The sequence below is a fragment of the Calidris pugnax genome, unplaced genomic scaffold (genome assembly GCF_001431845.1).
Source record: "Calidris pugnax isolate Ruff unplaced genomic scaffold, ASM143184v1 scaffold178, whole genome shotgun sequence".
NCBI classification, from domain to species: Eukaryota; Metazoa; Chordata; class Aves; order Charadriiformes; family Scolopacidae; genus Calidris; species Calidris pugnax.
The window spans coordinates 5,821,016-5,837,173 of NW_015090986.1; the positions used below are offsets into that span (position 1 = coordinate 5,821,016).

Sequence of the window (16,158 nt, forward strand, 5' to 3'; positions counted from 1 at the left end):
CCGAATTCTTCCCTGCAACACCACTGGCTATCCTATCCTCAGGCACGGGCATAACGCTCAACTTCTTTTGTATCAAATCCAGGTTTCTTCATGACAGCAGGAAAAAATGTCTCCCTAACTTCCTGCACAAGAATGGTGTAATTTGTGTAAGATTTGAAAAGGAAATAAGCTTGACATTTATTTGCATGATTTGCTATTCACTGACCGTTTCTGTTGCTATCCAATATGCCAAAGTAAAACATTTTAGCTTCACCAAACAAGCTGATTCCTACACATGCTGACTTCAAAACAGGCAGGTAGAACTGCTGGCTTTACAGACCGATGCTCAGAGTCAGCCATCTATGCTTTAGGTTGTATATTCAACTTAAAAGCTGTCTGCACACACGCATCAGCAGATGGTACTGCGCTCCGTGGCTCAAGAGGCGCCAGCTGGAGCAATTTCACAGCTGTCGGCTCAGGACCACACATCCATCTCAGCAGCTCACAAGATGCTGGGGCTATTGCAAGCAAAAGGCACTCGGCTGGTACCTCCACGATCCGATCTCCAGTTTTCAGCGTTCCGTTTTTGCCAGCTGGGCTGTCTTCCAGGATGTGCTTGATAAAGATCCCTCTCATCACTTCTCCATTACTCAGGCGGCTCCCCATCCCTCGTCCTCCAACAATGCTGATTCCCAGCGACTTGCTGGGCTCCCTCCAGAGTTCAACCCTGTTGTGACAAAACAAGAACCAAAATACATGAAAATCTGTTGTGATTATGACAATGCTGCACACTGAAGACATCAAGATTTGCACAAGGGTTTCAAAACATTCAGAAAGAACTCCTCCTTAGAAAACTTTTTCTTTTTCCGTGGGAGTTATCTCCTGAATTGCTCAGAAAGCCTATAATTCCGTCTACCGTTGTTCACTTTATTTTGGATTCTAATCAAAACTGTAAATCCTTCTCTTCATCTCTTCTTACTGGCTCTCAGAGAGTCAGTCTATAAAGTAGTAAAGCAATCAAGATACTGCTAGATTGCAGGGATTTAGCCCAATGGCAGTAAAAATCAACAGTGAATTAGTCCTGCAGCGCACAACACATTAAGTGTAGCAATTCTGTTGTTTTCCTACTCCCCTTAAAATATATTACAGGTTTCAAAATTTTTGCATTTTAAGTAAGATTTTACACTGTGCAACTAGATCTGCACTTACTTTCTGGGCTGGTTCCAGTTACTGAAAGCTGCATTTTGAAGTTCACTTTCTTCTCCCTCTCCTTCTTCACGTTCTGGAAGCTCTGGCAGTTCCCTGCTGATGAAAATAAATATGCAATTAATTTTCAAAGAACCCACATAACCACTAGATTTCACTGCAGAATTTCATGTATTGGATCACCCTGTCAGCATTAGAATTTGTACACAGGGTTCGTGTGAGGAACTTCTTTTTCAGATGTCTGTTAGAATATATGTTGTGTTTGGGCATTCCCTGTCCACTTTTCTCTGCAGTTAACTTACTACTAACTGAAATCACAAAATAAAAGACTCTGTATTTTGAAACTAGAAACAAATCAAAGCTGAAGGTAATTACTTATTGTTTCCAAAATGGAAGAAATTACAATAGCAGCATTCAAACCAGTTACTGCTTTTGGAGATTAATTTCAAGAAAACAGGAATTATTAGTCACTTTGAATATTCTGTCCTGTCACTGTAATGAATATTTGAAACTCAAGGAAAAGAACAGCATAATTAATTCTTTCCAGTATACATTCTGGACAGACCATCGATGCTGAATTCTTGTGCTGGAAGGACTGAGTATTTGTGGCAATACATAAATCAACTCCCATGGTATTTTAGAGAAGTTTAGGATGAGGCACTATTCAATCTCCTTTTTGGGTACATCAAACACCTATAAAACAGCCTTGAAAAATGTCAAAAAAAAATTGCTATCCAAAGCAAAAACTGTATTCTGAATAGCTTTCTATTGTAATGGCTGCTGATGTGAAGAAAATCATCCATCTTTCAGCTTTTCTAAAATAAAACCTATCTTTCTGAACTGTGCAAAGTGTATGGAAAGAGTTACATCTGAGAGCCCTATGGGAAGAAAGAGTAAGTCCTTTGACTCACCTGACAGTATGTGAAGCAAAAAGTTCAAGTGGCACAGCTCCCTCTGCCTGTTGTCCCAAACTGGCCCTGTACTCGTCTAAATGTTCTGCTGGCACATACGTAATACTGCAATAAAATGGGACATGATTAAAGCATCACATGAGGACCACTGGTCCTACCTTTGGTGGGTGTGAGGAATGGTTATTAAGAAGCCACTCGAAACCAATTTATATAGTTATTGACTTCAAAGCCACAACGCTGAGTTATATGAATCCTTTGTGACTTTTTGACAAACATGCATTTACGGTCAAATGAGGTAGCTGACCAGCACATAATTTTCTGAGGGCTGGCCACTCCATTTTAAGTAAATGGTGCTTGAACAACAACAAGAGTGTAATAGAGTCAATCCAGCTTCAGTCAAAACAGAGATTCCTCGTGCAAAGACAAACACTGAAGGATCTATAACATGTGAAGCATTATTACCATCCTAAATACCCTGTGTGGTGTTGTCAACACACCAGAGGGACGGGATGTCATCCAAAAGGACCTGGACAGGCTGGAGAGGTGGGCCCAGGTGAACCTCATGAGGTTCAACAAGAGCAAATGCAAGGTTCTGCACCTGGGCCGGAACAATCCTCGCCACCAATACAAACTAGGGAGTGAGGTATTGGAAAGCAGCCCTGAGGAAAGGGACTTGGGGGTGCTGGTGGATGAGAAGCTGGACATGAGCAGGCAGTGTGCAGCTGCAGCCCAGAAGGCCAATCGCATCCTGGGCTGCATCAAAAGAAGCGTTGCCAGTAGGTCCAGAGAGGTGATTCTGCCACTTTACTCTGCTCTGGTGAGACCTCACCTGGAGTATTGTGTGCAGGTCTGGAGCCCTCAATATAAGAAGGATATAGACCTGATGGAGCGGGTCCAGAGGAGGGCCACAAGGATGACCAGGGGGATGGAGCACCTCTGCTATGAGGACAGGCTGAGGGAGCTGGGGTTGTTCAGCCTGGAGAAGAGGAGGCTCCGGGGAGACCTAATAGCAGCCTTCCAGTACCTGAAGGGAGCCTACAGGAAGGCTGGGGAGAGCCTGTTTAGAAAGGCCTGTAGTGACAGGACGAGGGGCAATGGCTTCAAGCTGGAGGGGAACAGATTTAGACTGGAGATTAGGAGAGGGTTCTTCACTGTGAGGGTGGTGGAGCACTGGAACAGGTTGCCCAGGGAGGTGGTTGAGGCCCCATCCCTGGAGATATTCAAGGTGAGGCTCGACGAGGCCCTGGGCAACCTGGTCTAGTTGGGGGTGTCCCTGCTGACTGCGGGGAGGTCGGACTAGATGACCTTTGGAGGTCCCTTCCGGCCTGGGAAATTCTATGATTCTATGATTCTATAAATGCTGGCTGAAAATGCTTCTGGAAGTTGGTTTGCAGGAGGTTTTGTGCTATCCTGGGCAGTTTCGTATCTGTTTTAGGCTTCTATACTTTTGCTGAAAAATACTGCATGGGTTTCAACATACAAATGTGTTACAGCACAGCACCTACGCCACAGGAAGCAATTCCCTGCTCAACTCCTTCTTATACCCCTTCATGCACTTCCAGCCGGCTTGGGAAAGTCAGATCACCATGTCAAATGACATGCATACTCCTGAAGCCCTACTGTAACCCAATCATGTTTGAATGCCAGAAGAAGAAATGGCCCAATAGACTGGGGAGGAGGAAAACAAAGAGGAGGAAAAAAAGATTAAGGCATGAAAAATATTTCTTAAAAAAATTCCCTCTACAGGCAAAAGGACACTATCATCTAAACAGAGCTATTTAGATGGTCCTCCTTTAAAATGCTTCATCATCTTAAAAACCTTCAGTTGTTCAATAAGCAGCTTCACTATCAGATCCTAGTCTGCCAAGAAGTAAGGCTGACGGAAAAAGAACACCAAAAGAAGGGCTGTCTTCTGTCCATCACATGGTAAAAGAATTATGAACACATTTCCCCACAGAACAAACAGAGAAAAAAATATCTTGACGACTTCACATGGACATGTAAACTGCTGAGAGGAGACTCCTTCAGCTCTGAGTCTCTCTCACCTGGAGCCCTCTCCTTTCCATCACTCCCTCACTGGAATCCTCCTCTGTCTGTCACTCCCTGACTGCCACTGGTTCCCCCTCTCATTGTTTTTCTGCTGAATACAGGAAGCAGCAGAGGGCAGAACAAATAAACTTTTATATGACTAATGATGTCTGTACCAACTGTACCAAAATTGTTGGTATGCAAACTATTACAGGAGCCTAACCCTCACAAATCAATGGGCCCTGATGTTATCCAGCCGAGGGTATAAAGGGATCTGGCTGACATCACTGCGAGGCTGCTCTCCATAATCTCTGAGAAGTCGTGGTGACGGGGGGATGTCCCAGGAGACTGGAAGAAGGCATACATCACCCCCATCTACAAGAAGGGCTTAAAGGAGGATCCAGGGAAATTACAGGCACATCAGTCCCTGGGAAAGTTATGGAATGAATCCTCCTGGGGGCTATCACAAGTCTAATGTAGCACATAACTGGGAAAATCCAGCATGGATTCACCAAAAGCAAATCATGCTTGACAAGCCTGATAACCTTCTATGACAAAGTAAGCTGTGGGCTGATGTGGGGTGAGCAGTGGACACTGTCCACCTGGATTTCTCCAAGGCTTTCAACATGGTTCCCCACAGTGTCCTCCTAGAGAAATTGATGCATTACCATCTAGATAAGTGGTCTGTGCAGTGGCCAAGGAACTGGCCACTGAGGGTGATGTTAAATAGCTCCTTTTCAAACTGAAAATCTGTCACAAGTGGGCGCCCCCAGGGATGGATACTGGGTCAAATGCTGTTTAGTATCTTCATAAGTGATCTGGATGATGGGATAAAGTGTACCCTGAATGAAGTTTGCCAATGATACCAAACTGAGTGGGTAAGTGGACACTTAGTGGAAGGAAGAGACTCCCTGCAGGGAGATCTGGATAGGCTGGAAAAGTGGGACAACAAGAATCTTACGAAGTTCAGCAAGGACACATACAAAATCTTGCACTTGGGAAAACATAATCCAAGAGTGCAGCACAGAAAGTGTACCCTGAATGAAGTTTGCCAATGATACCAAACTGAGTGGGTAAGTGGACACTTAGTGGAAGGAAGAGACTCCCTGCAGGGAGATCTGGATAGGCTGGAAAAGTGGGACAACAAGAATCTTACGAAGTTCAGCAAGGACACATACAAAATCTTGCACTTGGGAAAACATAATCCAAGAGTGCAGCACAGGCTGGGTTCTACCCGGCTGGTGGAAAGAGACCTGGGGGTCCTGGTGGACAAGAAGCTCGAGATGAGTGAACAGTGGGCTGCAGCAGCAAAGAAAGCCAACAGGATGCTGGGTTGCATCAACAAGGGCATCAACAGCAGAGATAAAGAGATTATCTCACTCTGCTCAGGGCTTTTCAGGCCACAAATGTAATACTGTGTTCAGTTTTGGGCCCTATTATACAAAAAAGATGTGGACAGGCTGGAACACGTCTAGAGAAGGTCCACAAAGATCATCAAAGGACTGGGAAGCCTCCCATGTGAGGAAAGGCTGACAGAATTGGGTTTTACAGCCTTGAGAAAAGAAGGCTTAGGGGAGGCCTTATCACCACGTTCCCCTATTTAAAGGGTGGCGATAAAGAAGATGGAGACTCCCTTTTTACAAAGAGTCACATAGAAAAGACAAGGGGCAATGGGAGAAGTTACTCCTGGGGAGATTCTGTTTGGACACAAGAGGAAAATTTTTCACAATGACAGCGATCAGCCATTGGAATAATCTCCCCAGGGAGGTGGTGGATTGCCCAACATCGAACACTTTTAAGATTGAGCTGGACAGGGTGCTGGGCCATCTTGTCTAGACTGTGCTTTTGACAATAAAGATTCGACCAGACAATCCTTAAGGATTGTCTTCCAACCTGGTACCCTATGAAAATCACCATAAGCACCATCTTTATTTGTTGTCTTCATCAGTGCCCAAGCACATTCCCTACCTCCTCTCACATCTATCATATCTAGAAAAGTGCAGAAAATGGTCATTAAGGAGGCGCCTACGGTGCTGAGCATGAGGAACTGTCCAGTTCTTTTAATGGATATTTCTAAATCATCATACTATCACCAGCTTTTTTTTCTTCCTTAAATCTCCTCCCTCTCCTACTTCGGCATTTTTTCAAACACATAAGTGTCCTGTGCTTGACACAGAACGTTTTCATTTTCAAGTGCCAGGGAGTTAACATACACTAGGGAACAAACACTCAGCAGAAGGTCACTGACTCTTACATGTCATTCCTGAAGGCATTCTAGCACTGGAAAACACGCAAGACATGCAGCAGTTATTTCACAAAACCCTAGCAGTGAAAGGGAAGAGAAGCAGGAGGAAAAAAAAGTTTTTGAAAATAACCACTACTACTTCTCAGCCATCTCCAACTCCAAATGCACTGAACCGTAGCAAAGTGCCAGTATTATGGTCACAAAACTCTTACAGGGCAAATGCTGCTGCAGAAGCACCACTCAGTAAGCCCATAAGAATATCTTGCCTCTACAAAACTACAAGACATGCAAGATGCATTTCAATGAAAGAAAATGTATTATTTATCCAGTTACATTCACCTGTTTCATCCCAATTAAATTAATCCATTTTCACCTTATAAAAATAAGTAGGTAATATTCTCCCTTGAAAGACAGCTGCAGTAAAGAAACCAGAATTGCAATCAACCTTCCTGATGGCAAGAAGGCTTGGACAATCTCCTTTATACTGAACTGTAGCTGGAAGCTATTGTTTAAAGTATGGAAAGGAGAACAGCAGACTCCTAAAGAGGAAACAGATATGCCCAGTTTCAGCCTCGATGTAGACTGGCAGTAGAAGTCTTTACCTCATACTTCTGTGCAACATCAGCATTACAGATCAGCTAAGAGGAAGGCAAACCATATGGACTCCAACTTCTTGGATAGCATGTTGTTCTTCATTATACAAGTAAGCAACTGACATAGTGCTGGGACATACAAAAGGTACTGCTCAAAGGCTGCTCTCAAACAGCCTTATATGCTACTCACAAATTTCTCCCAAAAGCTGTTAGATACATAAGCTTCCCTTTCTGAGAACAGAACAGGTTCACTCCACCATTTTGAAATATGCATCTAAAATTGAGCAACTGAATTAATGTAGTCAAATTTAGATAGTATCACTGGGAGCTGTTACATTTTAGTTCTGTGCAAAATTACATTATTTCTATTCTAGTGCTTAACTACAGTTCTAATTGCCTGATTTTAAGTACTCAAAGGAACATTCAATATGTTTTTAACTGTTCATTCTTATCTACAACTAAACTTCAATAATGCTTCAGCTACTTCATAAATATAACACTTAACTAAATAGAACATTCACTTGCATTTTGGAAAAAAAAAAAGTAGCACAAAAAAGAAAACTAAATTATATGGATCAAATGCATGAAAAGGTATATTCTGTGTAGGAGTTCAACTTCCTTTCTTGCTCATGATTTCCACGGTTCAGTTAACTGTAAAGGTTTCCCCAGCTGCTCTTACTAGCTAAGCTGTATTATTGACATGACTGTCCTCCTTGTCTCTCTCCTTTGCACGTTACTATTGAAAGGAAAAGTTATACCAAAAAACTAGCTCTGAAAATTAATTTTAGGAAATATGTATACCAGAAAGCTGTTTGCTAAGTGACTGTCCTGCTCCTGCCTTCTGTGACACAACAAGGCCAGATTGTACTAAAGACCTCAGATTTACGTCTGCAAAGAATTTCTTCCCTCCTTAGTACTTCATGGGCAGACATCCTACAGTTATCAAATCCATCACTTGCTGGATCACTATTGTAGCTCACTTCCTGGAGGTCGCAGTGAGGTCTGAAGATATCCAACATCATCCTGAACAGCTTAGCGTGCCACTGGCCCGGAACAAGAAGGGTATTGGGCGTGCCTGGTCAACTTTGTTGACCTTCTGCTGTGAAGTGGAAATGAAAGTCTACCCAGGCACCTGAATGGTTCATCTGCAAAAGGGACTGATAAATGCCTTAATATGGTTACAGGGAAGACAGTAAGAGAAACAAGTTCCAGGAAATAGGAATCAAGACACAGAAAACAGGAAACAAATGACTGCCCTACTATTGCATTGTAATTCATACATTGTTAAAGTTCAACAATTTCAATGGACAGTATATGCAGGGTTTAATCATTTCCTTTCTTTCACAGCTGTACAGTTCGAAGGAGAAAGTGTTCTGGTTTCCTTTCTTGAGAGCTACAACCACTCTCTTCTCCCCAGAGATATGCACTAGTAATGAAAGCAGTGGCAATGGAAACACCAAAAGGCGTACATATGAAAATATCTTGTCAACACAACACTGCATGCAGTACAGAGGAACATTTATCACATGCTTGACTGAACAGCCACACAAAACCTTGAAACACCAACAAACCAAATAACAAAGTATGGAAAATGTTCAGGACAAATTACTGTCATTGACATTTAAGGTCTAACTTGAATCTTTTTATACATGGAAGTAAAATCTAAGTGCCACGTAAGTGCCACAGAAAATATGACACTGAGATTAATCCAGATATCAGTACATCGTACTCCCGCCAATTCTAGCAGTGAACCCTGTATACACACACACACACACACACGTATGTACGTGCTCTGAGCACATCTGGGGTGGCTGTCACAGATGAAATTTAAAAATATTAGCAATAATAGCAGGTGTTTTCATTCCAGTCTGAGGAATTATGCTCCAATCTTCAAGTTTAAAGCCATATATATATATATATACACATGTATATGTACACACACAGTCATACCTTTTTTAAAAAACAGATATATACACTTCCACATGTGCAGCCACACACGTGCACACACACATACAAAGAGTATGTACCTATATCTGGATGTATCCCTGACATTACTATGGATGTCATAAAAGCATGGAATGATTTTACAGACAAGTTGCAACACAGAGCCATAATGAGTTTCTAAATTGCCAATACTCACACATAACAGAGGGCCTGATCATCAGCAGGTGCTGGAGAAGATCTAGAATGTGAAGCATACGATGCAGCATCTTTTTACAATGGTGTTAACAAACGTCAATGTCTCATGCTGAATGCGACAGGCATACTTAATGTAGTTAAAAGTGTGAGCTGCTTTATTTTTTTCTCTTTTTTTTTCCTTTTTTTTTCCCCCTTCTACCTCCGCTTCATCTACACCTCCCCCAGAAAGCATCAGCTCTTTATTATAATCTACAGCAATGATTATTAACAAGCATGGAAAATGGAATTGCAATCTATCTTTTATTTCTTAATCAGTAATTCATCCCTGCACTTTAGGCAGGTGAATTCTGATTCAGCTCTGTAATTATCTGACAGATGTTACAAGCAGCTGCTGCTGAGCACAAAACCCTGGCTATTATTACAGAAATATAAGAGCTCCTGGCAAGGTGGAGTGAGAAGTGAAACAGAATGCATAAGGCCACACATCTGGCTTTCCCACATACAAAGGAGAAAAAAATAAAATACCTAAGTCTGAAATTTAAATTGCTCGTTCTTCAACTATTCAAAATCAAATTTCCTTTAATAAAATAAAACAAAGCCTTTATGTGGAAAATACGAACAGCTTTATGTTTCTCAACAAATCATATTTGCCACTGAAACACAGCTTTGATATTAAATACTTCTCTCTAATCACTCTTTGGGGGCATCCTGCTACCCAAGAAAAAGCTCAGTCTAAAAGTTATGGTAAAAGCTTTTCAGCCCTGCATGGATAAAAAGAAATTATATAAAGATGGCCTGCAAATCCTGCATGGTGGTACACCACATTAGATCTGAAAGGACATCTATATAGTTGTGTATCCCTCTCAGCAAGCAGGAAAAACTATCACAAGATAATGTTCTGTATCTGCAAATTTCTGATTTGGGACATTATCCCCATCTTTGTATCATAATATTTTTCCAGTATTCTGTACTGCTCCTGAAAGTACCAATTAACAGAATAGTTCAATTATGCTGAATAATTTTGTATCATAACTATGTAGGCCCAAAAATATTGTCTTTACTCTTGCAAGACTTCTTCAGAAGCTACCAAAAGATTTGATTTTACAACTCTTTGAAGTGCAGAAGCCAGATTCACTTTAAACCCTTATCATGTGAATGCACTGAAGAACATAAATAGAAAATGAAAGACAAAAATCGAAAGTAAGTACATAAATAGCAACTGCCCCTTTTCTGTGAGATCTTTCAGAAAGGGGATGCACTGTTCTCTGGAAAATCTGAAAATTCATGTCTAAGACAAGATTTTGGCATTTCCAATGTATCTGCAGCAGACTAAGACTACAAAACTAAACTTTAGTCAGATAGTGTAAAATGCAGCAGCTATAAAAGGATAAGCACAAATAATGAACACATCTGTGGCTGATCATGTAACTACAGCACTAAGGAAAACTCCTCACAAAAGGATGGTGCTGAAGCATTTGTGTATCTAAGCAGACGTACACACACATGCATGCACACATATTAAATTATTTCAGTCGTGGCAGTCAGAATTGTAATACAGTTTGAAAGCCTACCATAATAATCAATGCCACATTTTATCAATGCTGACTCACTCATATTCGTGACAGCATTGACAACAATGTAATTCATTATATGAGCATATCCCATTACTTAAACAAGTTTGCATTAAATCATAATCCTAACTGCATGACACCCGTGGGGGAGACAATGAAACCTACCACCCACCATGAAGATACCTGGCCTACATATTCCCAAAATGTGAGGTCTCTTCAAAGCTAGAATACTTCTGGGGAAGGACGGCATGCCCTGCAGTCCATTTTGAACTGACAAAAACCACAGAGCTACCTGCAACGATACTGGGACTGAACTGATCCCTTTCAAAGCAAGGCTCTTAAATAAGTAACGGCATCTATTACAAACAGCTCCATTAATCCCATTTGCAGATCTGACCCAATCCGTGCTACCATGCGTTTGATAAAAAAAGCTACTAGTTTTTTTGGCACTGTAAACCCAGCATTGGTGTGTCTAAAGCACTGTCCACAAGCGTAGGAACAACCTCATTTCTAGATGGTGTATGTGGGCAAAGTTAACTCCACAACCATGACAGTTATACAGAACTGTATTTCAAGGGAAATTTAAAATTCAGTAAATTGAGTGAACTTGAGAACAAGAAACTTTCTCATCAAGCACATAAATTTTTCAAAACTTGTCTTAATTACTTCAAGTTTATAGTAGTGCTCCCAAGAGTAGATATTTATGCAGTTGAGCAACAGCTCCTTTGTATGTACTAATAAAAAATCGGAAGTAACTTAACCAAACAGACTGTTCTGCTGTTTGTCACTGAAGTACTGAAAATGTTTTAAGTATAACTTTTCTGCATTAATATCATGTGTCATACTTTCTGTCTGGCAGTCAAAACCAAAATCTATTACAAAGATCCCCATCAAATGAAATCACTTGTGCAATGGCCAGGACAATCCAGCTTTGAGAAACACAAACACCTTGAGAAAATTCTTACTTTCTTTAGAAGACTATGAACACAAAACTCTGACTAATCCCATTCCTTCAATAAAACCAGGGCAGTAATGAAGATGATTACTAATGACAGTAATAACTTTTCTAAGAACGTCCAAAGCCTCTCACACAAGTGATTTTATCTTTCAAACCCATAAAGCTGTAATCTGAAGGTGAATTATCCAGCTGTAACTTAAAAGGTAAACTCATGTTGTAGAAACAGACAAAATTTTCATTTAGAATACTTGCATAAATAAGCAAGGTTTCATTATTAGCATCTTCATACCACAATACATCACCTAGCTTTACCTACTTTATATCTGGTCCAATGAGCGAATGCCTCCTGAGCATAGCCCGGGCTTGTGCATTGGTTAAGTTAGTGGTTGACTCTTCATTAATGGACAGGATGCAGTCCCCCACACCAATCCGTCCATCACGACTTATTGAGCCTCCATGGATGACGCTGCGGACTATCATTCCTGAGCCATCTTTATTGGAACTTACCGTCATCCCTACAGTGAAAAACACATAAAATAATTAATAACATCTTTGAGCCCCAAGCTTTGAGCTCCAAGAAAAAGAAATGTAACCTGGAGCAGGGAAGGTAAAAGCCAGCCAGCCATCCTGACAAGTCAGCAACCTATAAACATTGCTCTTGTTCTCCCTTGCATTTCCTTCTTTCCAACAGGAGACAGAAGTCACAAATCACAATCACAGTATCTTTATTTTACCTTGTGTCATTTCACATATCAGGCTCAATATGAAAAAGACTGTTGAAAATTTAAGCAGAAAATATATTAAAAAGGTAACGAAATTGATTCTAAAACACCCAAATCTACGAGTCTTCTGGATGGTTCACTGAGTTATATGCCACATTTAGTTTGGTTTAAAATGGTTCTCTTTGGAATGGAGCTGCAATAATTAAGCAGTTAATTAGGTGAATACGATCAATACAACCATTCCCATATTTTCAACAGAAAGGCTGAATTAGATGCCCTTGAGATAGTGGCTGCCTTCCTGCTGTCCTAGGTGGGCCATCACTTCAGCCTGACTTCTGTGAGAGCCCGCACACTGCTGATGGATACAGTCCACTACTGGAGTTACACCACCTGCTGTGGCACAGCAGGACACTACTTCTCAATGTTCACACACACCACTTAACTCCACTTTCTTTTCACAAATGGGAAATGAGACAGAGATGCTCTTCCCCCTTCTCCCCCACGGGGAGCCCACAGTGGTGCTGGGCTTCACATGTCTTTGTTACTGTTCTTACATGCATGAGTTGTCACTGTTATTTTCAGGGCAGTTGGTGCTCGTGAAATCAACGCTGTTGACAGTTCTAGGAAAAACTGTTATTCACTAAGGCAACGCAAAGGTAGCTGAAGGGCCAAAACCCTAGTATTATTAATTACTACTACACTTGATCTTAGCACTGGAACAGGTTGCCCAGGGAGGTGGTTGAGGCCCCATCCCTGGAGATATTCAAGGTGAGGCTCGACGAGGCCCTGGGCAACCTGGTCTAGTTGGGGGTGTCCCTGCTGACTGCGGGGAGGTCAGACTAGATGACCCTTGGAGGTCCCTTCCGGCCTGGGAAATTCTATGATTCTATGATTAATGCTGCCAATTTATTTATTTTTTTTTCCCACCAACATGGCAAAGATGAAGCCATTGAAGTAAGGGCACCTTACAGTGTAATTGGAGAAGGAGGCAGTGACCACCTCACTAGGTGTTCTGGTTTTTCATGTAAACATCAGGCTAGCAAGCACTGGGAGTGCAGTTGTGTGTCTGCAAGCCCTTACCTTATTGTCCAGACTGTCAGTGGAAAGAAGATGACTGCTATCCAAAGCAAAACCACCAAGGATACTGCATATGAGAAAATTCTCACTATTTATGTACAAACATGGCTACATAAGACAGAGACTGAACACTTTACTCTGTGGCCTTAAACCTTGTGAGATAAACGGCCTCAACAGTTTAGAACGTTTATAAGCTACCCAGACTTTATAAGCTACCCAGGCTACCCAGACTCAGCCAACCATACAAACCATGCAAACATCTGCCTATGTAACTGTCTCAGAGAAAAAAATAAAATACTGTAACCATTCAAAGAACACCACTAATCTGAATATTAATTTGTGCTTTTTAGGACTCCTTCCAGAAAGTAAAAATTTCTTAATAGTGTTAGCTCCTCACACCCATTTGTAGCTGAGATCAATGTAGCTGTCTAAAGTATGAAACAGTGGCCCTGACAAGCAAGGAACAGCCCAATAAGCTTCTTAGACACAGGAATACAGAATCACAGAATCTTCTAGGTTGGAAGGGACCTTAAAGATCATCTTGTCCAACCGTCAACCTAACTGACAAAAATAGACACATACATGTACTTCTACTTTGGTATGCACAAGTCAAGGCTTACCTTTTGGAAAAACTGCAAACCCCATCTTCATGATGGCACTTTATATTAAGCAGATGAAAGAATATGATGTTACCATTGACTGGAGATTTATGATTTGCCAAGTAATGACGTCAGCTGTGGTCAGGCATAATTTAAACACGGGTGTATCAGACTGGTGATAGAGGCACACAATGCCACTGATTTATTGCCTTACTATTACAAAAAGAGGTAAAGTGCCTGTCCCCTATCCCTCAGATAAGTAATGCTACAACGTTGAGTGCATCACAGGCAGCATTTGCAGATGCCGCCCTGGGGTGGATGCCCCAGCATTTACACTCACATACTCCTTCCAACAACCTTTTCTTTACAGATCTGCTCACACTAGTTGTGAATGTAAATGTAAACATGAATGTAAATCTGAATGTAAACACGACTCTGCAATACAGTGGTCTCCGCTAGAATTCCAGCAGCGTGCACAGAAAAGCAAACTGCCAAGGAAACAGCTGAAATGTGGTTTGAAATTCTGAACCTAGCTTTGCTGCTCGGTCGAGCCAGCAACAAACAACAGTATTACTGAGGCTAGTGTAATAACACTTCAGAAAACCACCACTCCCGGCTTCTACGCTGACACCCTCATTACAACAGATCTGAAAGGCTGATGTCACACTTTGGACAGCTACAGTTTCAGGTTAAAAATGCAAATGCCACTGTCAAGTTGCCAAATGAATCACACAGGACAATGGCATTTCAGCTCTTCTTGCATGTGGGTGCTCTGTCCTCTTACCTTTTAAAAATCACAATGAAGAGGTTACAGCTCCAGCTGCGGCTGGATTTGAAGAGCTGTTGCAAGCTATCGGTGACACCACTTAAAAGGAAAAAAGAAGTGCCAGTTCTCAACTGAAATAATTGATGCAGCTGCAGCTTTCAGCAACATTCACAGCTCTTGATTTAGCTCCTTTTGTAAAAATGAAAGTTAAAAGCAGTGCAGTCATGTGTGTAAATTGGTCACTGTGCCCAGGCAGCTTCGCAGGCCAGAGCACACATAGACTTGAAGAAAAAGACTACAGTCAAAAGCCAGGAGAAAGCATTATTCAGATTTGTACTGTCTATATGCGAAAGCCAGCCTTACTTTTCATGCATGTAATGTCTGCCAATGTGCACCCTGTCCCAAGTTTGCATTTTTATGCTGTATTACACGTGACATGAAATTTGCCTTTTATGTTCACTGTATTTAAAACCCTCATAAGACATACATGAAAAACACTGCTCCATTAAGTTAAGAGGTTATTGCAAACAAAACTTTAACAAAATCCAAATGCCTAGAACTGCACTATGACGTGCACTTTATGCAGCCTGGTAATGAGGCCAGTAAAGCTCGTAGTCACCCAAGCACCTCATACCAACGAAAGTATAAACTTATACTCACATCAGCCTTGCCTACAGCTTTATATTTTGGGGATCACCTCCTGATCCAGTTTTGAGGCTGACTGTATTACAAAGGAGAATGCAATATGGGCAGACTGAGCATCCAGACACCAGAGGGCCGATTGTTCCAGGCAGAAGTGCCCACTGAACCACAGCATCACAGCTCCCCAGCCACCTCTGCACAGCAAGGGAGTCCTCAGTGGTGGCTGTTTATCAACAAGGGGCCCACAGCCTGCTTTCAGGTTGCTTTCCATAGACAACTCATCCTAAAGCATTTGTGGAGTCAATGCACTCTGCCAGCATCCACACAAACTCCTGCCCTACCAACACCAGAGAGCCTTCAAGGATGCGCAGCTGGCTGGAAGAAACGGCAACAGGAACCTAGACCAAAGCAAATGAAACCACGTACAGGAACGTCACTGCTCCTCACAATAAAGCCTCCCTCGCGCTGGCTGGGGAGGACACTAAGCCCATGCCACCCCTCACACTTCCCAGGGCTGCATTAGATATCAGGAGAGGACAACAAAAATGTTTCCATCTGTTGTGCCTCTTCAGTTCAAAATGTGCCTCTAGCCAGTATGCTCTCAAAGCTGCAGATTGCAGATACTTAAAACTCTGAAATTATCCACAAAATGATAGCATCACTGAGTTAAAAATACTACCTAATAAATGTATCAATGATCTGATTTTCAGAAATACTGGGGC

The 16,158-nt window shown here is 41.8% G+C and overlaps 1 protein-coding gene across 4 annotated transcripts in view; it reads right to left on the minus strand.

The window, feature by feature from the left end:
• Positions 1 to 16,158, minus strand: part of MPDZ (multiple PDZ domain protein) — a 92,814-nt gene that overhangs the window by 32,816 nt on the left and 43,840 nt on the right. For 3 of the 4 annotated variants that reach the window (XM_014953944.1, XM_014953947.1, XM_014953945.1), the window contains exons 21-25: positions 11,947 to 12,145; positions 9,103 to 9,144; positions 2,097 to 2,201; positions 1,189 to 1,284; positions 529 to 706 (exon numbers count right to left, since the gene is read on the minus strand). In XM_014953944.1, the coding sequence (XP_014809430.1) occupies positions 529 to 706; positions 1,189 to 1,284; positions 2,097 to 2,201; positions 9,103 to 9,144; positions 11,947 to 12,145 (620 nt within the window). The remainder of the gene's footprint in view (positions 1 to 528; positions 707 to 1,188; positions 1,285 to 2,096; positions 2,202 to 9,102; positions 9,145 to 11,946; positions 12,146 to 16,158) is intronic. The other variant, XM_014953946.1, reaches the window with a different exon arrangement.